We start from the raw sequence: 27715 nt of genomic DNA, 5'->3' as shown, positions 1-27715 counted from the left end.
TGCCGTAAGCTTTAGGGATCGGGCTTGAAGTTAGGAAAAGCCTAACTTTACGATGGAGCTTACTAAATCCATAGCCTTCGTCACATGAACACTGACATGACGCCACAATAGATGGGGAAAAATTAAAATCATGTTGTCAGATCTAGTTGGAACAGTGATGTAAATCAGAACGATTTTTACGTTTTTAACGCCCATTCAGAGAATGCCAACCTATGCTCAAGTTACAAATTTCGGGAAATTCGAAAATTTTAAAACACCCGAATTCTGCATTCCTCGCCCCCTTGGTGATTTTTAATTCCTGGTAGTTTTTAACAATACGATACAACATGCATGCAATGTGAGTTAACGACGTCGACATGTAGTACCGCGTACATTCCGAGACGTTTTAATCAAAATTTCAGGTCATGTCCGGCCAGAAAAGTATTCTAGATAAAAGAAAATTACATGTAATACCCATGATCCACACTACGTACAAACCACAAACATACGACAGCTAGAGATCAATATGTGACAAATCTGTCAGCATATAATCTAATTGAACGCCCTGAATCATTAGACACAAGAGATATGCACATACATGTATATGCTCATTTATTAGTCGGAGAGCCCCGAAAACGATTTTTGTCGTGTAAATAAATATAAAAAAAATTGCAGTGGGGGTTAAAATGTCATATAGCTTTAGATTATGCATATATTTTATTTGGATCATGACGACATCGATTATATTCTTTCAGGTTTAAATAAATTATAAGGAAAACATAATAAAAATATGTGACTGTCAGTACATGTAGCACACCAAATTTGCATCTGTTGTAGGAGATTCGATATTTCTACCCGTCATTAATGATCAGAAATCACACAAAAGAAATGGCCTACAATAGATACATTGTAGGTTGACAACAAGATTTAACATCATAATGTGTAATATTTGCAAAAATCTCACGGAAATTACTAAACGACTGTGTATCATAACGCAATGTGTATGGAGAGTTTACGACTTCGCGTTGTTTAACTATAAACATTTTCTCTCCCGAGCGTTGTTTTGTGTGTAACCGGCTTGTTTGTAATATTGCGATTCGTATGTTGTTTTTTAATTCTAATTTTTTGTTGTTTGCTTTCAAACAATCAGTCCTAAAACGGTCTACAAATTCACTTAAATGCCATCGGGTTCGTTGATTGTGTGATAACTTTCGTGACTCGTGAATAACGTTTCTAAGGTTATTTGACGAAGTATGGGGAATTACTTTAATTGCAAACATTACTACAAATAACATTTTATTTACGACAACCTTATTTACGCGTAATCTTGCGAGACTAGTTATTCGCGAGAATTTAATTCTTGCTAATAAAACTTTAAATTTTACACATTGAAAACTTTAGCAATAAAAATAATTTGCGAAAGTTATGTTTCATGAACATATATATCATTGTATAGTGACAGACAATACTGTTGTGGAACTCTTCAGTGTTTTAAAAAAAAATCAAGTTACATGAAATAATGAAAGTACTGATGGGAGTTGATTTTATGTAGGTTTGCACCAGATGCTTCTGGAATTGAGAATTATTCCAAAATAATCATTAAAAAATAGAGAAGTACACCCAAAATAAACTTATGTTGTGTCTCTACAACAATCAACGCACAATTACTTATGTGTACCTACATGTAGACACTGGTAAGTTAATACATTGTCTGGATTCCATTTTACTAATTACTATTCCAACATATCGTATAGTAATACTCTTTAAAATTGCTCATTTTTGTCAGAATATGTCACTTCACAAATATTCCAGCACAAGAACACGTTTCGAAAGACTCCACACATAACTTAATAATTCTTTAGTTTATGCTAAAAAAAATTCCCTACAACTCCTCTTAAAGATTGACACGACTTACACAACTAAACATTTCCCCATTGCTTGAAGTGCAATAACTTGTACTTTAACATCAGCCATTTACGTATCCTTTATCTTTGAAATTGTGTACGATCTAACTTAAAATTTGAAATTCAATTCCTAGAGCTATATGCAAATCATCTAGGAAAATCTCGATGTACATAACTTCATAAGCATCAACAAATGACAGTAAAATAGCTACAGAGGTTGGACCTGGCGCCTAGGAGGAGTAAGCATCCCCAGTCGACCGGTCACACCCGCCGTGAGCCCTATGTCTTGATCACTTAAACGCATGTGAATGTGTACAGGATTCCATGTCCCACCCCCTCCTTGTATTTTTGAATGTTATTTCCGGTGTAATTTTGATAAAATATAAAACTTCAATCATTTCAGTATTTTTTTTTAATGGAATACTCAAATCTCGCATAGAAATCGGTATTTTTTAAAAATGTCATATCAACGATCATTAGGAATGAATAAAGTGTGTAATTCAGCCGGTGACATTTAAAAAAAAAATCTGCACTTTGCTGAGAAATCCTATCAAAAGAGCAATTCCCAACTGAAAAGAACGGTCGTTCTAAATCTACTGATGATTCTTGGATTAAATGCATAGCTATTTGGTGCGCAATAATATCTTCACGTTGTTCAATTGCAACGTTACAACCTCGTCACCTACAACGAATGGAAGGTGTAATGTTGATATCTTTCTGTCGTGGCCCACTATTTTTCAAACAAAACCAACCAAAAAAACAACAACAAAAACGTGAAGAGGTTCACGAATACCGTTAGCTGCAAGAAAAGGTAAGAGAATACCAATGATAGTAAGAAGACGCTTGTTTATTGTGTACAAACGGCTGGATAAGTTTAGGCTTATGGCATGGAAAATAGGAGTAACTTCTCTTTGGTGTCCTGAGTGTCAGAAAATACCACAGAAAGTGAAAATGGTAATTTAGATTTGGATGTAAAAGCAACAACTAAATTTCCAATGTTTGGAAAAATCATTGGAAACATATCCAAATATCTCACCTTTGTAGACTCTTAATCATGATTTGGAGCATAATGGTGTTGACAAAATGTCTACTTGAAGGTTAGATCAAAACAGAACAATAATTGATTATGATCTAAAATGATATGGGGGTTTGGGATTGGAAAATACTAGTTGTTTTTAATTATTGTTATTATCGTCATTATGCGATGCGCACATGTGCTTCTTGGTGGCATGATATTTGTTTAATCTTATATTTTGTTTATATAGAGTCACACCTTTTGCAAACACGAATGCTACATGTATGTGAAGGATTGTCAATTGCAATCTGATTAAAAGTAGGTCAAGGTCACGGGTAAAAAATGTTGGTACCCACGGAAAGGTCTTGTCACAAGGAATACTCATTAAATATCAAAGCTCTTATCATTTACTGTTCAAAAGTTATTAGTAAGGTTAAACTTTTCAAAAAGTAGGTCAAACTCCAAGGTCAAGGGGTCAAAAATGTTGCTACCCACGGAAAGGTCTTGTCCAAAGGAATACTCATGTCTGATATCAAAGCGCTATCACTTACTGTTCAAAAGTTATTAGCAAGGTTAAAGTTTCTGACAGAATTCCAGAAGGACAGACAGGACAAAAACAATATCCCCCCCCCCCCCCCCCCCCCGATCTTCGATCTCGGGGGCATAAAAATCAAAGTAGGTCAAATATCAAGGTCAAAAGGTTCAATACCAACGGAAAGATCTTGTAACAAGGAATACTCATGTGAAATATCAAAGCTCTATCACTTACTGTTCAAAAGTTATTAGCAAGGTTAAAGTTTTCATAAAGTAGGTCAAACTCCAAGGTCAAGGGGTCAAAAATGTTGGTACCCACGGAAAGGTCTTGTCACAAGGAATACTCATATGAAATATCAAAGCTATATGACTTACTGTTCAAAAGTTATTAGCAAGGTTAAAGTTTCAGACAGACAGGACAAAAACAATATGCCCCCCGATCTTCGATCTCGGGGGCATAATTACAAACCAAACCGTGAAACTCTGAAGGTTTTATTCATATTTGTCTTTCCACAACCTGCTTGGCCAGTTATAATGAAATTATGGTCTCTTTGGCCAGGTTAAACGCCTTTACTTGGTCTTCGTCCATGTGTATGATTTAACGATATTCTCGATCCTTTTTTCGTGAAGCTAATTGTTGGTATTTGCATGAAGGACATCGTCGTGGGATAAATTGTTGACTGCGACAATATATTTTCATCTATTTAATTCGTAGAAAGAATCCAATTTGTATTTTAAGATGTGATAATAGTAAAACAAAACTTTCAGTAAATAATACATACAGCTATAAAACTTTGTCATATCATTCAACATGACGAACAGAATATCCAGAAATTCATTTTTTTTCCTCCCTCTTTTTTATTGATCGATTTTAACTTAAAAGAAAATAATGGGTTCAGCTTTGTGTATAAATAATGAAGATTACGTGAATCGACAAAGACGTGCATATAGAATATAAGTGTGATTGATTCTACACAAATAGTAATTTAAAAGTCTAATTGAATATTAATTAATCAGATATTATGGAAAGTTATTTCACCATTATGACTCTTAAAGGCAATAAAATAATTGAAGAACTTGGTCACGGCCCACAGGAAAATATGTATTTTTTTAAATGGAAAGTTTTTTCACCATGATTAGGAATTTAAATGTCAAAAGAGTAATTTAATCTCTCTATCTAACAAAGGAAAACTAAATTGACATTTTATTCACTACATGTACCGATTTTTTTAATTTCTATTGTTATACACGAGGTACACGTGCTCTATCTGTCAATCAGCTGACGTTTGCTGCTGTAGAACTTGGTCGCGGCCCACGGGGAAATGTGTATAAAAAAACCCTGAAATTCTATGGCGTGTGGTTTGATTTTCAAACTTATGACAAATTTTTTGGAAAACAACAAATATTAGGGTTTTTCATCAATATTTAATTCAGCATTGAATGTGACAATTTCCGATACTTGTATTTTCGGTTCGCTTCAATTTAACGCTAACACAAATCATTGTCGATCGTTTGTTTTCCCGATTGTGGACACGTGTGTACATGTATGTATCCTTGGATTTGAAAGGTCCACGCAAACGCTATAGAACACGCAGAAATCACAATTTCAAAGACATCGACTTTTTTCTAGGCTCACTTTCAGTCCGCGGGGCCCGTGTTTTTGATCGGTGATATTCTATCTGCGTGTAGGAATTTTTGAAAGGTGTGAAATATCGCTGTTGACATTAGAGTGTATTTCTAGTGATATTTTGGTCGTTTTTATACGCCCGTCTTTAGACGGGACGTATTATGGTACAGCGATGTCTGTACGTCCGTCCGTCCGTTCGGGGTTTTCTCTTTATAATTCCATTTCCCTTTCACATATCATGCTGAAACTTGCTGTATAGCTTCTTTGTGGGTCACTCTAGATCATACTGCAATTTTGATCCATTTCGATCTTTTTTCCAGGAGTTTTGCCCCTTTATTTGGAAATTATTATATAGAGGGTACATAATTTGTCCGCCCTACTCCCACAGTTTTCAAGTGAGAGCCTTATTTTGTGGAGTGTTTGTATGGGTATTGAAGATGTGCATGTGGGATGGATTTTGATTTTCTACAATTTTTGAGAAAATTACAGGTAGTTGATCTTAGTCTATTTGGAAACTGATATTCTATGGAGGGTACATAATTTGTCCGCCCTACTCCTCCCACAGTTTTCAAGTGAGGACCTTCTTATTTTGTGGCGTGTTTGTATGGGTATTGAAGATGTGCATCTGGGGAGGGATTTTGATTTTCTTCCATTTTTGAAAAAATTACAGGTAGTTGAACTTGGTGCATTTTGAGGAAATCTCTATTTTTAAGCTAAGACCCTTTGTTCATATGAAAGTTTGTCACGGCCTCATGATGGCTGATACTACCTGAAGCAAAGTTATACAAATTATAGCACAAGAAAAACACCCTATGTAAGCATTTTACGGGCGTATTATGTACCGTTTGCGGTACTCTTGTTCAATGTACATACTCAATTGACCGACGCTGGAAAAGTAAATTTTACAGAAACTATATGCATTTAAACATGTAATACGTAAATGGTTTACGAACTATTTGCTGCAAGTGCTGAACATTACATCTGTTTGTAAACAAGTGCTCATGTCCACACCTCCTTGAGCCGAGTGACTGCATAGAGGAGTCAACTCCCAAACCAATCAAATTACAGGAAATAATCAAAGTACTGAAAGAACTGAAAAGCGCTAAGCTGACTTCATAAATTATGTCTGTAATGTTAATGAGGAAGAACAACAGTAAAAAAAAGTTCATGCCTTATTCTTTATTTTCACACAACTAAATAATACATTTTCTGTAAGGAAATAACAAATATGGATTGGAAACAATGTCCCGGAACTTTTCAACATGTTGAAATATAAACTTTATATGATGTTGTTAAAAACAATGGTCACTATCATAATTTTGGTCCCACCCGGAACTAAAACCCTGTCCTTGGATCATGAAATTTATAGTTTTGGTAAAGGACATCTTCTCTTTTAAAATATCTATAATCAGAATTTAGTATCAATAGCATTACCACTGCTGCAGTGGTCTAGAGGTCGAGTGTTCGCCCTGTATGCAGACGGTCGGGGTTCGAATCCCGGTCGCGACAGACCTAGGTCGTTAAAACAGGTAGTGACAATTCCATCGCCAAACCCTCGGCATCAGGTGTGAATGTCACGGGTCCTCGGAGATGGCCTTAAAAACAGATGTCCCGTGTCACAGTAGGTGTGGCACACGAAAGAACCCTCACTGCTCAAAAATCACCTGTTTGTCTGAATGATACATGCATGTAATACACATTGCTATTGTTTGAATTTTATAAAACAGTTCTTCATATGAAAATGCAAATAATCTTTGCAAAAAAGCATAAGATTCACAGCTTGTGTAGGAGTTCTAATATTAAAAAAAAAGTGACTCGCAATAAATATATAATATTTACAACATGTAAATGTATAAGCTCAATGAGAATCCCAAGCTAGTCACTTAAAAGTTACAAAAATAATTTTCAAACGATAATTTTCAAACCGCTGTTAGAAATAATGAAGAGGTATCTCGCTGAAAAACTAAATGTATTTTTTATATGAAAAGATCGTTCAACGAAAACAAGGGACAGGGAACGACAGTAAAACCATGCCCCCTTCCTCGCCTTCATCCTTTGTACGTTCGGAAATACATGTAGCATATACCTGTCATTGTCAATTGTTTGTTTGAAGTACAAATTGAAAAAACGATTACTTTTCATTGTGTGTAGCGTGCTGTGGACCGCAAACCATTTTACATTCATGTTTGACACAATGGCAATGTTTATCTAACACGTGTTCTAACCATATGTATTTCAGTAAACAGCCCTCGTAAAATTCCAGGCGGTGTTTTGATGCCATTGTCTTCCGTAAACGCAGACCTATAATTTTGTACCTTTTGTCTTTTCCCTCCCCCAAGATCATTATTTTTAATCTCATTTTTGAAACTAAATAACGAAATCAAATTTGATTGTGTTGATGATTCTTATGAATATATTGGTCGTTTAGAAATGGTAAGGTAAGCCTAAGTTACACCGCTGCATCCTCTAAATTCCTGCATGACCTACTTACATATATGATCGGGGGAGGTGTAATCAGTTACGCAATATCGTCCTTCTAAGACACCGATCTCTTTCCTTCGCTGTCAAAACATAATCGTGCACAAGTTCTTTTTCGTTCACGATCGACGTGGATCAGTTTTTTTTTTACTGTGTTGCACACATTTTGCTGTGCCGGACAAAATTTGTCTTGAGTTGGAACAGCAGTCAAAACACAAATCGAAAACCCTCATGACTCTTGTATCATAACTTAATGACGTGGCTTCTAATTATAGATTGCACCATGAAAAGATATTGCTTTTCTTGACCTCTAAGCTCTAATCGAAGGTAACAAATGCAAAGGCACCCTAGCCAAAAAGGTTTCATGTACAGATTCTAATTCATTTTTAGATTTTGAATTATTTAATAATCACTTTAATTAATATGTTGTACGGTGTGACCGTTGAGACGAGCGAAGCCCATTAACATCTTGCAACACGACTTTTATACGCCTCTTCATTTGACGCGGGAAATATAACACGCTTGGTGTAAACAGTTACAAATTGTGACGTCATATTAGCTGCAATGTTTTTTCTTCTCTCAAAGCAAGCAAAAACAAAAGTTTGAAGCTATGAGAAAGTTTGTCACGAATTTAAAAACGTTTATTGTACTTTCTAAACAATCTAATTATTTTAATTACGGGATTGTCAATGAAGTATACCGCAGTGACGGCGACATTTTTCCGGAGGCATTATGGGTAGTCCCCATCATTTTTCAGCTGATGAAGAGCAAACCAGGTGGCTCAATTGTGTAATCATTGGAGCGAGCTCGTCGCAACGCGAGCTTCGCTCGCTATTACAGATGCAGATTCAAACGGGAATTTTAACTGAAGAATGACCTGCTTCTGTGTCCCACTTTCCCCCAGAATGAGGACAAAAATGTCACCTTTTTATACATGTTTTATCCACTGTCCAACGAACTGTATTTCCGAGAGAGAGAGAAAAATGCCCCTGCGGATATGAATGTTATCCCCGTACTAGACTTTAAACACGACTTGTTTACTACAGCAATGCATGAATTTGCCTATAGGTGGCGATAAACCGGAAACGTGATGACAAAGGAAAATCCAACTGGCGACAAGAAAGCGCAGCAACGCTTAGCGCTTTAAAAATTGTCGTGAAAAATTAAATGAAAATTTTCTGAGAAGTAGATGGCACATTTTATACCATTGAGTATATTTTCGCTGTACGTGAAAAATTTCAGACTATGAAAAAGTGAAGATTGATCAATATTATAATTCCTTTAAAGAATACAAATTTAAGAATAGGGAAAACATGGACACCCCAGAGGTCAAAAATAGTTATTTTACCTTCTAAAGTTTATATAGGCACATGTTAACAGTTACCATGTACTCTGGGAAATCCAGTTATGGAATATTGAATTCAGTCATACTCGGTTGAGACTAGGATTATTCATTGATAAAATGAGGAAGGCTACTTCCCGAATCTGGCGCCTGCAAGTGTTTATTTCAGCGTTAAGTTAAAACACAGCGTGTAAAACTAGCACGCTACGGAAGTGGACTGGGAGAGAAAAGAATAACTGGGCATGAAATTTTGATATGTATTATTAGTTATTAGCAACAAACATAACAAGTGTTTAATTTGTTTCTTTGGCATATCTATCATAAATTTCAGTAGTTTCCGCTTCATGCCGACAATATTTGTCTGTAGAAATCACGAGTGGTGTTTTAATATGATTACGGTGTGACCGTTGGGGCGAGCGCAGCATATCTGAATACATTTTCAAAAAATTTATATTGAAAACAAGGAAAACTGATTAGGATTACTGTCTTGCTCTTCTCGCCAATGTAGGAACCAGTTTAGCGGGAAATGCAACGAGCGTGTTGTGACGTAGCCTGGTAGTTGTGACGTGACTGTTTACATTTCTTTAGACAATATTTTAAAAAGAAAAAGAAAGGGGGAAGAATATGATTGTCATCCTTTCCTTTCAAATAAGAAAGGGTTGTAATACTTCAAAGATTTTTTTAATTATTATTTTACGAATCGGACCATCCGCCATTTTGTACGAGGGACTTCTAGGATTGGCGTAAAAAAAAAAATTCTTGTTGGAGGTTGAGATTTAGCTCGGATTATTTCCCGCGCTCTAGTCATTAGAGCTCGCAGTACGAGCCAGCGCTCCGCGCTGGCTCACTATTAATTGACAGAGCATATCTATCATAAATTTCGGTAGTTTCCGCTTCATGCTGTCAATATTTGTCTGTAGAAATCACGAGTGGCGTTTTATTAATTGACAGAGCAGCATTCTACTCCAAGGTCAAATAAATGTATATTCTGGCAATGATCTGATCGATTAAAACGATGGCATACTTAGGACACACAGACATTTTACAAGGCACACATTATGTCAAGCGATTTCTTATGTTATTACGCTCAATTTATGTTCGCGTTCACTCGGATTGATATCTCATACAAAGCATTAGGTGGCAGGGGACAGTTTCTTTGGTTTTGAAACATGTGGATAGGGGGTATACACCAAAGTCAGATTATGACAGACTAATGAAAAATCATATTTCCCTTTTATGTCCATACTTGTATTTCATATTAGTGTAGTTAATAAATTATGACCCTAACTTACATGTAATCTATAAATACTGGTGCTGGTGCACAAAACATGCTCTGAGCAGGTTCCCCTTTTTTGCTTTGATTTTCCCTCATTTGGGCTAATCCGCACCACCCCCACACCATCACAGTACCAAACATGGGGATTTAGACACTGTGCACAATCAAGAACCCTATCTGCCCTTCTCAAAAATCTACCTCTCATATGGGGCCATCCACCTTCCCTCACAGCTACAGACCTTTTGCTAGACCCTGCATGTTTTCACCGGAATTTCTTCAGCAACTGACCACGTGTCTTAGTTTCGTATTTGCACCCATCTATATGCTAGGAATCATGGTGACACCTACATGTTGTATATCAACATTTTTACTAAGCACTCAGCTACATTTGACATGCATCCTAAAATTATTGTACACATTTTTACACATGTAATATCACTTCAAATACGGGGTAATTCCATTTTTTGAAAAAGTTGACCGGGCCTATAGTGCGAAACTGTCCCCTGCTACCTTTAAGAATTCTGACATCTCATGTCATTGACGTCAACTCCCATTTTTGACAAATCTGACTTATTCTGAGTGAAACTACACCAATACATCATGTCGACCGCCCTAAATGTGTACGCAATCAAATTATTTAAAACCCCTACATTTCTGTGTATGATGTTGTCATTTTTGAGTGATGAGAGTGTTCGAGTAAGATCCCTGTGCCTAACAAATAATATTACAAGTATATTGTATCTATGGTAAAAGTGACCTTATATGTGGTGCTACATGCTGAACATGTAATCATGAGAACCTGTGTAGAAAATGATGGATTAGAGAGAGATAAAGGGACATAACTGCTCTTAAAATCAAGAAAATTCCCCACTTCACTGTCTACTTCTTTACATACTGTATATGTATAGACCTGAAATATGCTCTAATTAAGTAAACAACTCCCCAACAAGATTTTGAATACCTGTTCTCTTCTTACATTCTATTCTATGCCATCCTAATAGTGAAAACTAAAGATTCATGCAATTCAGCCAAATGTCAAAGGGGAGGTGGCTTGTTTACAAGTACCACCCATAAATGAGAAAATGGTATTAACTGTGTTTTTTGTGTACAAAATGTCTCTAAAATGACTTATCTCTCTATCTGCAAGTATTTTTTCATAAATATGTATCATGGTGCTGAGAAGAAATGTGATCTACTGTACCTGAGACCTGTCAATCAGTACAATTTGTTAATTACATGTAGAACATGTAAAACTACATGTAATCTATGTAAAAAGAATACACAGTATATGAAGTACCCCAAATAACATTATTTTAACCACTAAGCTTATTTACATGTACTTACATGTCACTATGATACTTGACCAGATTCTGGTTTTCCATAGTACTAAAGCATAGCTTACCCCCCTTGACTCTGTTGTCTACCATTGTGACACTAATGTGATACATCTATTGAAATAAAGGGTTGTATTACATATCTAATACATTTATCTTGATAATATTAATGAAATTGACTGAATTCCATGGGTTTCAAAAAATGCCATTCTCTTAAAGGTGGCAGGGGACAGTTTCTTTGGTTTTGAAACATGTGGATAGGGGGTATACACCAAAGTCAGATTATGACAGACTAATGAAAAATCATATTTCCCTTTTATGTCCATACTTGTATTTCATATTAGTGTAGTTAATAAATTATGACCCTAACTTACATGTAATCTATAAATACTGGTGCTGGTGCACAAAACATGCTCTGAGCAGGTTCCCCTTTTTTGCTTTGATTTTCCCTCATTTGGGCTAATCCGCACCACCCCCACACCATCACAGTACCAAACATGGGGATTTAGACACTGTGCACAATCAAGAACCCTATCTGCCCTTCTCAAAAATCTACCTCTCATATGGGGCCATCCACCTTCCCTCACAGCTACAGACCTTTTGCTAGACCCTGCATGTTTTCACCGGAATTTCTTCAGCAACTGACCACGTGTCTTAGTTTCGTATTTGCACCCATCTATATGCTAGGAATCATGGTGACACCTACATGTTGTATATCAACATTTTTACTAAGCACTCAGCTACATTTGACATGCATCCTAAAATTATTGTACACATTTTTACACATGTAATATCACTTCAAATACGGGGTAATTCCATTTTTTGAAAAAGTTGACCGGGCCTATAGTGCGAAACTGTCCCCTGCTACCTTAGCTTTATCACACGCCCGTTTGACAAAGCACTTTCGGTCCGAAATACTTTTGACATTGCCCCAGTTTAGGTGACATATTTTCTGTGTTGATGCATATCGATGCATGCAATAAAGCGTATAACTTGTTATTCTGTATTTATTAGAATTTCTTTCATAGCAAAATTAAAATGATATTGCCCCTACTGACATAATGCAAGTTAATGGTCATAAATCGATCAATAACTACTCAAAAATATTCCGTAAGAAAACAAAGAGATGTCCACACTATTATCATCAACAAGGAATCAACCGCCTGCTGGACAGGCCTAATCGAAAGTACCTCGACATGCTGCGGTACATTTACCAAGCATTTATGATTTTAATAAATCTCAACAGCTTTACTAACTAGATTTCTAACTTACTAAAAAGGCGGTGCCTCAGGATTTCCTCTCGCCCTCAGATTGAAAGAAACCACGTGAATAAAATCCAAATTCATAAACACTTCTACTTTTCGTTGTAAACTGTTGAACATTCTAATAACGCTGCATTAAAATATTAGGCTTATTTTCAATGGGGTTTGAATCCCGGCCGCGACAGACCTAAGTCGTTAAAATAGGTAGTGACAGTTCCATCGCCAAAAGCTCGGCATCAGGTGTGAATGTCACGGGTCCTCGGAGATGACCTTAAAAACGGATGCCCCGTGTCACAGTAGGTGTGGCACGTTAAAGAACCCTCACTGCTCAATGACCGTAAGCGCCGAGCATAGGCCTAAATTTGAAGCCCTTCACCAGTCTTGGTGACGTCTCCATATGAGTGAAAAATTCTCGAGTGAGACGTAAAGCAAGATACAATCAATCGCTGTTACAAATGTTTATTTCAAAAAGACGGCGACATCAAACTTTTACCAGAAGGTCAGGCCTTCGTCAAAAAATAAATACTCGGTCAATATAGACCTAGTTGTTATTTTGTTGGAATGGCAAAACCATTATTAATCATAAAGTATATCCCCTCTAAAACAATTTTCATTCATGGTTTCTTTTATACATGTAAAAATGTCCTTTGTAATATACATGAATCGATTATAAACGCACTGTTTTTCCGCGCGTAAGGAAAATTAATAAGTACGACGTCTGAGCCACGGGTTCAATACAAATTCAATCAGCTGTTTCTACCATACTGGGGATCATCTTAAAATTAAGCGAAAAGAAGACGTATGAGATAACTAGAACATCTATAATTGCGTAGTTTGATATTTTGGTTTATCCAACTCGTTGATATGGTGCAAGCCTCGCGAATAAATACACCATATCAACGAGTTGGGTTATATAAATATTGCATGTATTTGAGAGTAACATTGAAATTTTTTACCACGAGAAAACTATTGTCAACCGAGGCGTAGCCGAGGTTGACAATGGTTTCTCGAGGGGTGAAAATTTTCTATGTTACCCTCAACTACATGCAATATTTGTTTTATTATACTGAATGTTATATAAACAACAAAGCAGAAAAACTTACGTCTGTTGACATTTGATCAATCACTGTAATGTGATATTTCGTATTTGGATGCGGGTATTCGCGTTTATTACAAACGCTCAAACGACGTTGTCTAACAATCAACGGCGAACCGTACGCGCATAAATTTGACGGGTCCTACTAAACAGAGTACTTTAGAGTACGCTGGTAAAAATTCAGAATTTAATGCAATTTAATTGTTTATTTGTATGTATACCACTCATATAAACGTGATTATAAAATAATATTTCAAAATTTATCAAAAGTATTTGTTTTTTTAGCGATATTTTGACCAGAAAACAACATTCAATTTATTGAAAATTTATGGCATCCCGATCCCGATTATTACTAGTCAGTACAGTGTATTTTGTTTGGAGAAAGAATTGAGCGATGTGACATATTATATCAGTAATTAATTTTACGTATGATTGATAGTTAATTGGAATCCATGATCTTTGATTTTCTTGCGCCCCCCCCCCCCCCCCCCCCCCTGGTTGTTTTGGGGGTTTCTATGCCATTTTAAACCTCCCTTTTCAATTCATCAATTTATTTTGTATTTTGTTTCTTTGTCCATTGGTCAATTATTGTTTCAAATCAATTGAATAATTGCTGGCCTTTAAAAAAACGCATCCAGTTTTCAGTTTAAAACGGCGACAATCATCAAAGAACTCATCTTCATAGATGTAATCGTTTCATTTTTATGTAAATCTAAATGCCACTGAATGATTTATTTTCATGGAATTCACTGTTCAGTTGATTAAAAAAGAGTCAATACTTTAAAAATAAGATAAAGGCATAATCTTGGAAAATTAAATATAATGCGCTGGTACTTTATGTAAATATGTAGTTAAATTTGATCGGAATCAAACGGTAAACTGTAATTCTTTTTATTTTATTTTTTATGTTTACCGTGGCCACATTCAACAATTTTTCAGTTATATGGTGGTGCCCAGTTTTTATTGATGGAAGAGAGAACCCAGATACAATGTACCTGGGAAGAGACCATCGACCCCGTAAGTAAACTGGGAAACTTACTCACTTACCAGCGCGATCGGGATTCGAACCCGCGCCGACAGAGGTGAGAGGCCGTGTGATTTTTTGAGCGCAATGCTCTAACCACTCGGCCACGGAGGCCAATTCAAAATATTTTCTAAAATAATGAAAACAAACACAATATATTCCAGATATATATTTATAAGGTTAAGGTAAACTAAGAACACCTACAAACAGCAGTTAAATTGCATTAAATCATGAAATTTTACTAGCGTACTCTAAAGTACTCTGTTTTATAGGACCGAAATTTGACGCATGTGATAATTTTTTATAATATCACCCGTTGTCAAGTGCTGTTACCCGTTGATAGATACTATCACCCTGGAGCGCGTGCTTTCTGTTCTCAGAGGGTAACAATATATTTTTTTAAAAATGTTTCTCGACCAATCAGATTCGAGTATTTTACATGAAAGTATAATAAAAACCAAATATCAAAACACGCAATATACATATCCTCTATATCTCACCTGAAGCAGGTAGCATCGAACATTTCCGTCTGCGTTATTTGGCATCAATTCAGCAAACTGACGACACTAAAAACACAACACTCTACCCGGCATTTTCTTTTCCAAAACAAAATTAACCGCTAACAAAATTACCCTCATCTTCACGTGTTTTTCAATTGTGTTTTTTAACAGCCTGATTGATTGTGTCTTGTTTAACGTCTCTCTCGATAATTTTTCACAACGCATATGGAAACATCACCGAGACCCGTGAAGGGTTTCAAATTTAGGCCTTTGCTCGGCGCTTACGACCATTGAGCAGTGAGGATTCTTTAACGTGCCACACCTACTGTGACAGGGGATTTTAAGGTCATCCCCGAGGACCCGTGACATCCACGATTGAGAAACAAAACCCCTACTATTCCCGTCTTATAGATTATATCACTGCAAGACAAGAAAATATGCATAATTCTAAAAAATCTACCCAACACTGTTTTATTGTCATATAGATATACATGCATAGAAAACGAGTAAGATCATTAAGCTTTATATAGATTTTTCCGTTTACATACCTGTAAGTGTTCATTGGTGAATGGGGATATGATAAAATATCTATCTGCGTAAATACATGTAGGTATATTATGTACACAGTGCGCACAGAAGTCGCGTATGAATTTCACGCCAGGGGCACGTGCCGAAGTTACATAATTTGGACCAGGAGTTCTGAATCAATGTTAAATCAAAGTCATTGTTTTTAAACAATAAAACAACAAATCATTTGAAATGAGACTGGTCGGCCATGGGTTTCTGAATATTCTATACGCATGTTTAGATTTGGTTTAATCATGATTATAAACTATTGATTTCAAGACATGTTCAGAAATAATTCGTTATGTTTGTAAAATGTATCCATTTTCTTTTTCACAACGAAGAATTTGAGTAAAGCTTGTGTGTTCAGTTAAAGTAGTGTGAAATCACAGATCGCTAGTCCAGCAGCGACGAATCTCCGATATTAAACACACATTCAATTAGACATGATTGAGAAACGAACTGTATATTAAATTGCAGATTTTAAAATTGATGCCTGACGCAATGCTCTAGAGTTTTGAATTTAAAACAAATCAAACGTAAGACCAGGGACGTATAAACAAGTATATACATCCCCGGAAAGACTGAATTATTCGAAAAATCCAATATGATCAAAAACATAACATTCTGTGTTATATTTAGGACGACAATATTTACTTTGTGTACATGCCCTGGTTCACACGCGATGGTTCCTCGAGGCGGTTACGTAATTGTAAACAAAAACAAACCCTGCAGTGTATGTAAGATTCGTGTAGATAATGACTGAGTTATTCTATGCTTGAAGGTTTGTTTCTTCAATTAAATATATCGTTGTTTTAATAACAAAAGTAGAAGAGATAACCTTTTCCTCTTTTTTCTTTGGAACGATTGTTTATATTAAAGCTACTAAATAATAATAAAAAAAGAAAGTTGTCGATAGATGATTTTTAAAGGAACCATAGATCACATTAAAACCTGATTTTAAAAGAATATTAGCATTTCATGAAGTCAGATTTATCAATTAAAGCAAGTTTATTTAAGTTATACGCATATCCCCCCCCCCCTTTCACCTACCTAATGATACGGTCACCTGTTTGCGGTTCAAGCTTTTTACTCATATATAACATAATACTCGAGTAAAATATTATGTTTATGAGATCAATAAGATGTTAAAGAACAACTTTTCCAGCGAAAGCCATATCGAAATATTTACCGTTTTTGAGTTATAAAGCGAAAACTTTGAAGATCCCCAGATCCCTAATTGAAGGGGCCAGCCCCTTTTTAGGGATATCAAAAGAAAGCTTTTAACATTTTGCACAACGTTTGTTCTACACGTCTTAACAAAATATTTTTAGTTTAAAAGATACAAAGGAAAATATGTGTAATTTTTTGCTCCTTTAGGCGTCCTAATTTTTTAACCCTGTCAACCACCATTTCGAACGCTGTAATCAAAAAACGATGTGCACAACTACAATGCTCCTATTTTTCATTTTCAATGCATTTTCTGCTCAAGCTTATACAGTCTCGGAGCCTTTGTCTGGAAGCCAAAGCCCCTAAAATTTCATTCAAAGGGGAATAACACTCGTGAACAGAAGGGAATTTCTGAAATGTAGTACATGATTTTAAAATTGTTCTGTAAAATTTATAAATCCTGAAAATTTGAGCAAAATCCATGCAGAAATGAGCGAGATATGAAGCTTCAAAGTTAGCGTCTAGGAAAAAGGAAGAAAAAAAGAATAATAAGAATAATCTTAACCAGCACAATCAGTAGAAGGTCTTCCGTTGTTACGGAAGACCTTAATAATCGCTTGCTATTTCCTTTATTCATGATTTAAAATTCATTTCATATAACTACAGCTTAATAAATTAAAACCTCAATAGAAACTCAATGGGGCTGAGTCTACATACATGTATTATTATTCTATTGAAATGTGTAGTATTCTTCAGAAGAATAAACGACACAATTTAATAATTTCCTTAACTCTTCTTTACGGTGGGTGTTCATTTGCTGATGTAATTATAAATGGAATTTAAATTTCTGTTTCAAAAATAATTCGAAGTTGATGTTTTAAATTTATGTGACCACAGGAACCGGTGATTTTGTCTGTAATAACTAGAACTGTCCTAATGGGACTAATACCCCCCTCGGGGCATATAAGATGATGGGAAATATTTAATGCAAGCACATTGGATATTTTCACATTATCTACAGGGCAATCAATGTGAATGCAGAAGTGTATATTCTACAGTACAGCAGTACATGAAATATTAAAAATATGCTTAATATAAACAATGAATACTATTTGGCACATTTTAGGCTATATGATTGCAAATCCCTGGTCAACTCTTCTAGTCTTTAGTTTATATTCTCTTTGTTAAAGATCATTATGTTATGCCAACTTTACTTTGTCATTGATTTTGTCAGTAAATAAATGACATTAGTATATATAGAAGATGTGCATAAAGTTTGAATGAAATATGTCCAGCGGTATTAGAAATAAACTTCGGACAAATTGCGTCTACGGACAGACGGACGGATGAGAAGAAATGTAGTTGAACTTCATTGTTGAACTTCTTTCCACTTCTTCAATTCCTGATTGACTTATGAGCGTAAAACGGTATTAGAAATAAACTCTGGACAAATTGTGTCTATTACTACAAGTACAACCAAACCAGAAAATGTCCGTAACTTCCATAACTGTTAAAATATTTCAATGAAAATAGAAGATGCACAACTGCATTATATATATAAGATGAGAATAAAGTTTGAATCAAATCTGTTCAACGGTATTAGAATTAAACTCTGGACAAAGTGCGCAACCCCCAAAATGAAAAGAAAATGTGCGTAACTTCTGTAACTGTTAAAATATTTCAATGAAAATTGAAGATGCACAACTACATTATATATATAAGATGAGAATAAAGTTTGAATCAAATCTGTTCAACGGTATTAGAATTAAACTCTGGACAAAGTGCGTAACCCCCAAAATGAAAAGAAAATGTGTGTAACTTCTATAACTGTTAAAATATTTCAATGAAAATAGGAGATGCACAACTACATAATATATAGAAGATGTGCATAAAGTTTGAATGAAATATGTCCAGCGGTATTAGAAATAAACTTCGGACAAATTGCGTCTATGGACAAACGGACGGACGGACAAAGTGATTCCAGTATACCCCCCCCCCCAAACTTCGTTTACAGGGGGTATAATGATATTAGGGGTCTATACTACCCTCCCCCTATTAAAATTAAGGTGGGTTTTTTTTTCATTGAATAGGGGGTGGTATAGTATAGACTCCTAATATCATTATTACAGACAGAATTACCAGTTCCTGTGATGTTACGCACATAACATGTCTCTAATAATATGCATTTAAACAATCATGAAATATTGGATTATTTATCAATTACATCATATTTGTAAGTATATTTCCTTAAATTCTCAGCAAAATTCGTTTATAATTCATTTAGAGCTTTTAAAATCATTTTGATCCACCTCAATGTTTGGAAATAGTCTCGAAACCAAAAACATATAGCAATTGCGCATGCTCAAAGTCTGGTCTATCTCGGGTTTACGCCCAGTATTACACTCCTTTGTGAAATGCGATTAAGGCCGGCCTCAATTTTGGCGTTAATTAGCTACTCGGCCAAAGTTACTCCCTAAATTTACACCTGTTTGTGAGCGCCGAGCGTTTGGCGATGGAACTGTCACTACCTGTTTTAACGACTTAGGTCTGTCGCGGTCGGGATTCGAAATCACCCTTCCGCATGCGGGGTGAACGCTCTAACCTCTAGACCACCGCGGCGGTTTGTAAACAGCCTGAGTGCACCTCAGGAAGTAACCTCAGCTAGCAACATCAAATATTTCCTTTGTATACACTTGATTATTTCTATAAATTACGCAAAATGTCATAATCAGGCGTGCAAAAATTAGGAGAAAATAAGAAGGGGAAATGAGGAAACTAGCGCATCAATAAATAATACATTTTGTTAAATATACGGAACTACAATTGGACAGTTGCTGCCGTGATACCTTAATGCACCAACACGTTTACATAAGTGTGAAATACGATGACTGGACAGGTATAAATTGTTTGTTATAGAATATTGAGAAATTATCACATATTTATTTAGATGAATTGTCAACGATTTACTAAATGATTATTTTTGTTAGTGGTGATATTGTGCTATTTTCAAGTGATACGTTTAATCAAGAAAATGCTTTCTATGATGTTTTATCGGGTGACGAAAGTAGCAAGTATTGCAGGAAAAAAATCATAACCCGCATTATAGCATGTTGAAAAATCATAACGGTACCTTCGTGTTTGTGGCATGTCTAATACACTGTGATGCAAACATTTCAATGTTGCTGTTGTGGTAATCTAACATATTAATCTAAAATTATCAAATAAGGAAATATTTGGTATCTCATTACTTACAGTTTGGTAATCTAACATATTGATCTAAAATTATCAAATAAGGAAATATTCGGTATCTTATTACTTACACTTTGGTAATCTAACGTATTGATCTGAAAATATTATGGATCTATGTTCATTAGAATTGTAACGCTCTTCACACACGTAGAATTGATTGAGGTGAAGAGAATTCTCGCCTTTCATGATGTTGTGAATATTGCCATAACTTGGTGGTCACCTCTGTATGCAAGTGAAAACTTCTCGAATGGAATGTACATTAACATACAAAAATCACCTTCAATTACACTAATATATCACAAATGTTTATATATCTTTTACATGTAAATACCAGGTAGGTCCCCTGTCGGATATGCCCCCCCCCCCCCCAGATCCTCATGCACAGTAAATTTCGGGGCTCATGTTCACATTCCAACGTAGTCTTCCTATACACGTGCTCTCTTGAAAACCTGTAATAAATGTATGTTTTCAGTCAATAACAACAGCGCGAAGTCTCGATATCAACAACAGCGCGAAGTCTCGATATCAATATGTTATCGTCCTAGTGACCCCCACAGTATCAAACTAAGCAATAATGCAGACTTTATAATGTCAACGTAAAGTCTTTTGTTGATTGACAAATACGGATAGTCTTGAAATCATAAGAATATTAGCTATAAGCTTTAAAAATCGATATATGGTGGATACAATGTACTTATTTTGTACTGACAAATAATTCATTTACATACATGTAGCTTTATTAACCTATTTTATCTACGATTTAAAACTACATCACTGCCGTATTCCGAAATGTTGAATTGAAATTATTTTATTGACAAAAGAGTCAAAAGGATAGACACACAAGTTCTTAACGCTTCGTTATCTCCTTGATAATATGTATAAAATAGCCATAGTGATAATGAATATTTACATTCTATAGTTCGAGTTTCACGTTTCTGAAATGAGAGATACAAGTATACAGATATTTGAATCGGTAAACGCACATTTAAGGCGCATGATAGTGATTATGTCAGTGTATACATGTACATGTATGCTATGTGTCTAGGTTGTTATAGAGTACTGACTTTTAAAAAAAAAATCACTTACTTCACCTATATGTACTATGATTATGAAATCATTGTTTGTTTGAACCTCCCGCACTGTGGCACAAAAGCTTGGCCTACACTAAATAGTTTGACCTACAGACAAAAACTCACTACCTTAAAGTCTCACATGCACAACTATTATCAGTCTGATTAATATCAAACCTCTCACTTCGCTCGATATACGGATAGTCGCTGCGTGGCGACTATCCGTATATCGAGCGAAGTGAGAGGTTTGATTTTAATCAGACTGAACTAGTATGTACTTAGATATTAGTGATAAAATGTAAGTAATGATATACCAAATATTTCCTTATTTGATAATTTTTTAATCAATATATTAGAATATTAGATCACCACACTGCAATCCATTCAGCCTTTTAAAGACATTTTCTCGTGAAAGTTCAAATGCAGTAGTATAAGGGTTGTATTTGAATTCTTTTTCAAAACGGGACAAATTCAAAATAACACAAGTAAAATCGTTTTACAGAGCGAGTATTGACTAGCTTTGACAACCTCATTACATTTCATATGTCGAATCCAACTAACCGATTTTAAGATTGTCTATTTAGAACAAACTTTTAAGAACAGAACAGAATAAGCATTCATTTATAGTTCGCAATGAATGAGGACTGTTTTTTTTTAAACGAGAAGATTTGAAAATACTTTAATGGCTCTAAATGGATGGCACATTCATTTAATCGATTCATCAAATTGATTATTTTAATAAATGATTTTGAAACTGAACACACACTGCAATGGTATGAATATTGGATGATTGATACGATCTGGGTATACACACTGACGGAACGTGCTGATAAAAACAACACACACGCAGCGTTGTTTCTTTATATTACGAATGTAACAAGAGACTAAATGAACAAGGCTTAACAGTAAGCTGGTATAAAAACATAAACAATGATTAACAAAATCTGAGCGTGAAGCCTTTCAACACCATAATACCATTATTGCAAAACGTAATTTGAATAATTCATCCTATGATTTCCTTCACAAAAGATGAATTAATGAACAGGCCAGAGCGAGTGTACCTTTCTACTCTATTTGCGATAAATTGATCTCCTTTAACAGAATATTGAAATAGCCGAGTTTCATTGTAGAGATGGACAATTTCAATCAATACTTTCCTTTTTAAATGCTTGTGTTATATGTGAACAAATTACGATCTTTTAATCACTTGAAATATAATTACACAAATGTTGACATACGATTGTTACTCAAAGGCAAATATCCATCGAGATATTGAAAACATTCTGGAGAACTCTTTGTGACATATTGAATGATTTAAAAATTTTTTATTGAAAAAGCAATTCGTACAAATGACGGTCGTTGAAATTATTGACAACGACTGGTGCATTCTAAGGAGCTGGGTAAATTTTTTTGTGAAGTCAGGAACCTATTGTAGAAAAAAGAAAACATTGGTGTAAATTTCACCGAAGTCTCAAATCATACTGAAATGTAAGTAACTATTCATATACATAAATATTGTAGTGTAGAAACTTTCACTATTATCTAATTTAAAAACAAAACAACCTCAAAACGATATAGATATCCCGTTTATATTACATAGAATGTCTGTATGTTCTCGATTCAATTTTTTTATATTTTAATTATAATTGCAACTTATTTGTACTTTTATATGTACAGTAGTTGTGCAATTTCTCTGTGACGTCAATTTACCGCAGAACGCCGCTATCTTCAGTAGTTTTGGGCTCGTGCTAATTAACGTACATAACAAATATATTGGACCTATATTGACAGATGTATACATGTATGTAGCAAGAAAGCCAGGGATCATGGCACATTTTGAAACTTTACTACAAAAATCTGTATATTGGGTTGCTGCTAATTAAACATTTGAGGTTTCAGTGGTGTATAATTAATAAGCATCTCACCGATGATTTAACATAAGACGCAGGCTCAATCCCCCACCAAACGTGGTTTATTTTCATACAGACGTTCCTGTGTCAATGTAAATGTTGAATTTATTGGGTGGCAGTAAATAAAACAATTGCATTCAAATTGTGAAATTTGTATTAACTGTCACATGGTAAATTCTAAATTATAACACTTGTACAACTGCATATTTGTCAGACTTAATAGTCTGATTGCGTTTGATGTAAAATATAGGGACATGAATGCATAGTTAACGGTTCGGCCTCCTAATTTATCATATTTGACAGTATGCTATTTATCGTTTTGATTTGCTGAACATAGATATTTAAATAATTCATTAGAACTTTTTTTCACTGTTAACACACGGGAACAATTGTACAAAGGCTTTTCTTCTACAACACACGCCATTCAACGCCGTCGTTGTGAGCTGTTCTGTTTTACCACCAATCACTTTAGTAAATTACTTTTATATACTGTAAGAGTAGTAAAGAGAAATAAAAGCATTAAGTAGGAATGACACACCAGATAAACATGACATGGATGGAAAGTGGCGGATATGCACAATATCTAAAAAGCAAAAGCTTAAGAATTGACCATATTTATTTCTTTTATTCATAAAAATGCAGTTTTAGGAAAAAATAATATCTGGAAAAAGAAATAAAAACCCTGTTTGACTCAAACCAACGATCGACAAATAAGCAGTCGACACCTTAACCTATGAAGCTACCCAGCTAGGCAATTGGATTTAAAAGAAATATACTTGTAATGCTGGTATTCTTTTTTCCCCTCTTCATTATTCAAAAGGAAGTCGGCCATTATAACGATGTGTTGTGGCTCCTTAACAGCACTGTTTAAAATACATGCTTTGTCATGTGTTCATTCTTCTTTTGTTCAGAATGAAGAAATCGGGTGACTTTGTTTTGCAGTCAAATGGAATGAGCACCATGGCTGCATCATTTACATCGACACAGAATGGTCTAGAGAGATGGAAACTGTCTCGTGAGCTTCAACAAATTGAATGCGAAGAATATTTTACACGGATAAATAAAGGCCGGGAAATTCATAAGCTAAAAGATTTGGTAATGGAATATGTAGCAACAGGTTGTGTCTTCAGACAACATCGATTTGAAAAATATGACCCTTTTCGGAAAGGAGACAGAGTTTATAATGGAGAGATAAAGCGTCCGTTTTACAAAACGAAAAGGGGAAGCGTTTCTCAATCATCGATGACCACAAATGACCAATTGATATCACCAAAGCTGGAAAGAAGCAAAACAGCGATAGAGGAATTGTCTCGAGACGTCAGAGAATTACCGCTGATGCATCAGAGTTTGCCGAATATAACAAAACCAATGGAAAGACCACTGACAATACAAGACGATTCCACCGGAAGTGACGATCAGGATGTATCATATCAAATACGCAGTAAAAGTGTTGCAGATTGTGATAGTGAAAATGCCGAGTTTCAAAGGACAACAGCGTGCTTTTTACCTACGATAAAGCGTGTTGCATTATGGGAACAAACTAATAACGACCACAAGGAGGAAGAGAAAAATGAGAGAATACGTCATAGGAAACATCAACCCATCTTGAAGGCTGAATTTCAGAAAATGTTTCCGGGAAACTGTAAAACTACCTACTCAATGAGGAGGTTTATAGACAAGGAAACCAAACACGTTCTCCGTGATATAGACACGATTCCGAGGAAACGGAACAGCAGGGAGCATGCGCAATTAATGAAACAGTCTCAGATGCCAGACTTTATTGACAGACACAAGACGACGTCTGCCATACTGAGAGACTTCCGCTCTATTAGAAGACATTTACACGTAACGGAAGACAAAATTGACAAGCAGCCAATGACCGAAGCTGGATATAACCACGTGCTTCGTTTTCTTGAGCTTGCTGATTCTTTTGAAAGCTGAAAGATCATAACTTACATGTATATTCCTTGTCAAGAAATTTGTGTTGAATCGCATTTCCATATCATCAATTTAAAAAAGAAAACGCACATAAACTATTAGCATTGCGAATTAGCTGTTTCATCTACTGTGATCTCATTTGATGGATGCTAAACACTAATATATACATGTATATCCCGTACAATTCTTGTAATTGGGAATTAAGATATTTTTAAAATAGCAAGTGTTTTGCAATTGCATTTTCATCAGGAATTGAGGATTTAGTTTCATTTCCATTCAGCGCACAGGATTATGAACAATTACGTCACACATAACTGATATCGGCGTCCGAAGTTTAATATGGATTGTTTCCAGCACGCTTTGTTGCAAGATAAATTGAAAATAAACATACAAAAATCGATATCTATGTAGCTAATATTTCTACAAAGTCTCAATGTACATGTTATTAGTCTGTCTGGCCCCAGTACGGAGTATTCCTTGAAAAAGAAACTTAATATCAAGAATACTTCACCACATTTCCAATGCTTGGCCGAATAAAGTAAAACAAGAGGCCCAAGGGCCTAGAATCGCTCTTCTGATAAATTGTACAACCCCGCCATTTCTATTCTTAGCCTCTTAGTATTCTAAATCTTTAGTTAAATCCTAAGAATTCGAAAAAAGTAGGTCAATGTGACCTACTTTTTGGTTTACACATTTTGAGAACCCAAGAAATATCAACTGACAAAGTTTGATGATTTTAAGCCAATTAGTATCTGAATATTGAAATATAGCTGTCAAATTCCAATCGTAGGTCATGGTGACCTACTTTTTGGTCAGCGAACTCCGAACATGCAAGACCCATCAACTGACAAAGTTTGATGATTGTAGATCAAATAGTATCTGAAATATATAAATATAGCCGTCAAATTCCAAAAGTAGGTCAAGGTGACCTACTTTTTCGTCAACACCCTTCAAACATGCAAGACCCAACAACTGACAAAGTTTGATGACTGTAGGTCAAATAGTATCTGAATTATATAAATATAGCCGTCCAATTCCAAAAGTAGGTCAAGGTGACCTACTTTTTTGTCGACACCCTTTGAACATGCAAGACGCATCAACTGACAAAGTTTGATGACTGTAGGTCAAATAGTATCTGAAAATATATAAATATAGCCGTCCAATTCCAAAAGTAGGTCAAGTCGACCTACGTTTTGGTCGAAACCCTTCGAACATGCAAGACCCAACAACTGACAAAGTTTGATGACTGTAGGTCAAATAGTATCTGAAATATATAAATATAGCCGTCCAATTCCAAAAGTAGGTCAAGGTGACCTACTTTTTGGTCGAAACCCTTCGAACATGCAAGACCCATCAACTGACAAAGTTTGATGACTGTAGGTCAAATAGTATCTGAAATATATAAATATAGCCGTCAAATTCCAAAAGTAAGTCAAGGTGACCTACTTTTTGGTCGACACACTCCGTAGACTCAAGATGCATCAACTGTCAAAGTTTGATGATTGTAGGTCAATTAGTGTCTGAAATATAGTAATTTAGCTGTCAAATGCCAAAAGTAGGTCACAGTGACCTACTTTTTGGTCGATACACTCCGAAGACTCAAGATGCATCAACTGACAAAGTTTGATGATTGTAGGTCAAATAGTGTCTGAAATATAGTAATTTAGCTGTCAAATACCAAGAGTAGGTCACGGTGACCTACTTTTTGGTCGACACAAACCGAAGACTGAAGACGCATCAACTGACAAAGTTTGATGATCCTAGGTTTTACAGTGCCCAAAATATGCATCTAAAATTGAAAATGTGAAATCTGAATATCTGCAAAATTCAAAAAGTAGGTCACTGTGACCTACTTTTTTTATAAATATATTACAAGGCCTCAAGATGCATCAACTTACAAGATTTGATGATTCTAAACCTCTTGGTATTTGAAATAACAACTTAAAATATATCTATAAATGATAAGCCATAAAATTCAGAAAGTAGGTCAGGGTGACCTATTTTTCAGTTGACGCATTTCAAGGTCCCATGATCCACCAACTGACAAGTTTTGATGATCATAGGCTTCAAAGTGTCCAAGATATGCATCAAAATTAATTTTAAAATAAATACCTGCAAAATTCAAGAAGTAGGTCACCGTGACCTACTTTTGAGACAACTTGACACAAGGTCCTAAGATGCATCAACTGTCAAAATTTGATGATCCTAGTCCTTATAATGACTAAAATATCAAAGATTTAAGGAAATATAAATTTAGGTCAACTTTGAAGTGACCTTGAGACCACGCCCTTTGCCCCAGGGTAATGCCTTGAACAATTTTTAATTTACAACATATCCTCATCCTTATGTGTAAGTTTGGTGATAATCTGCCCAGTGGTTCTTGAGAAGAAGATTTTTTAGCAACCACTACTTTTGTTTGTATTTTCCTGATTATCTCCCCTCG

At 35.3% G+C, this 27715-nt stretch overlaps 1 protein-coding gene across 1 annotated transcript; it reads left to right on the top strand.

The window, feature by feature from the left end:
- The first annotated feature begins 21842 nt into the window (after nt 1–21842).
- LOC130048516 (uncharacterized) lies at nt 21843–25672 on the top strand. The gene is made up of 2 exons (XM_056145366.1): nt 21843–22912; nt 24246–25672. The coding sequence occupies exon 2, from the start codon at nt 24247–24249 to the stop codon at nt 25273–25275; it is 1029 nt and encodes a 342-aa protein (XP_056001341.1). The 5' UTR covers nt 21843–22912; nt 24246; the 3' UTR covers nt 25276–25672.
- Nucleotides 25673–27715: the final 2043 nt, after the last annotated feature.

This window comes from Ostrea edulis, chromosome 7 (assembly GCF_947568905.1).
Source record: "Ostrea edulis chromosome 7, xbOstEdul1.1, whole genome shotgun sequence".
NCBI lineage: Eukaryota > Metazoa > Mollusca > Bivalvia > Ostreida > Ostreidae > Ostrea > Ostrea edulis.
Note: the sequence above shows the minus strand (reverse complement) of the source record. Positions and strands in the feature narration are given on the sequence as shown.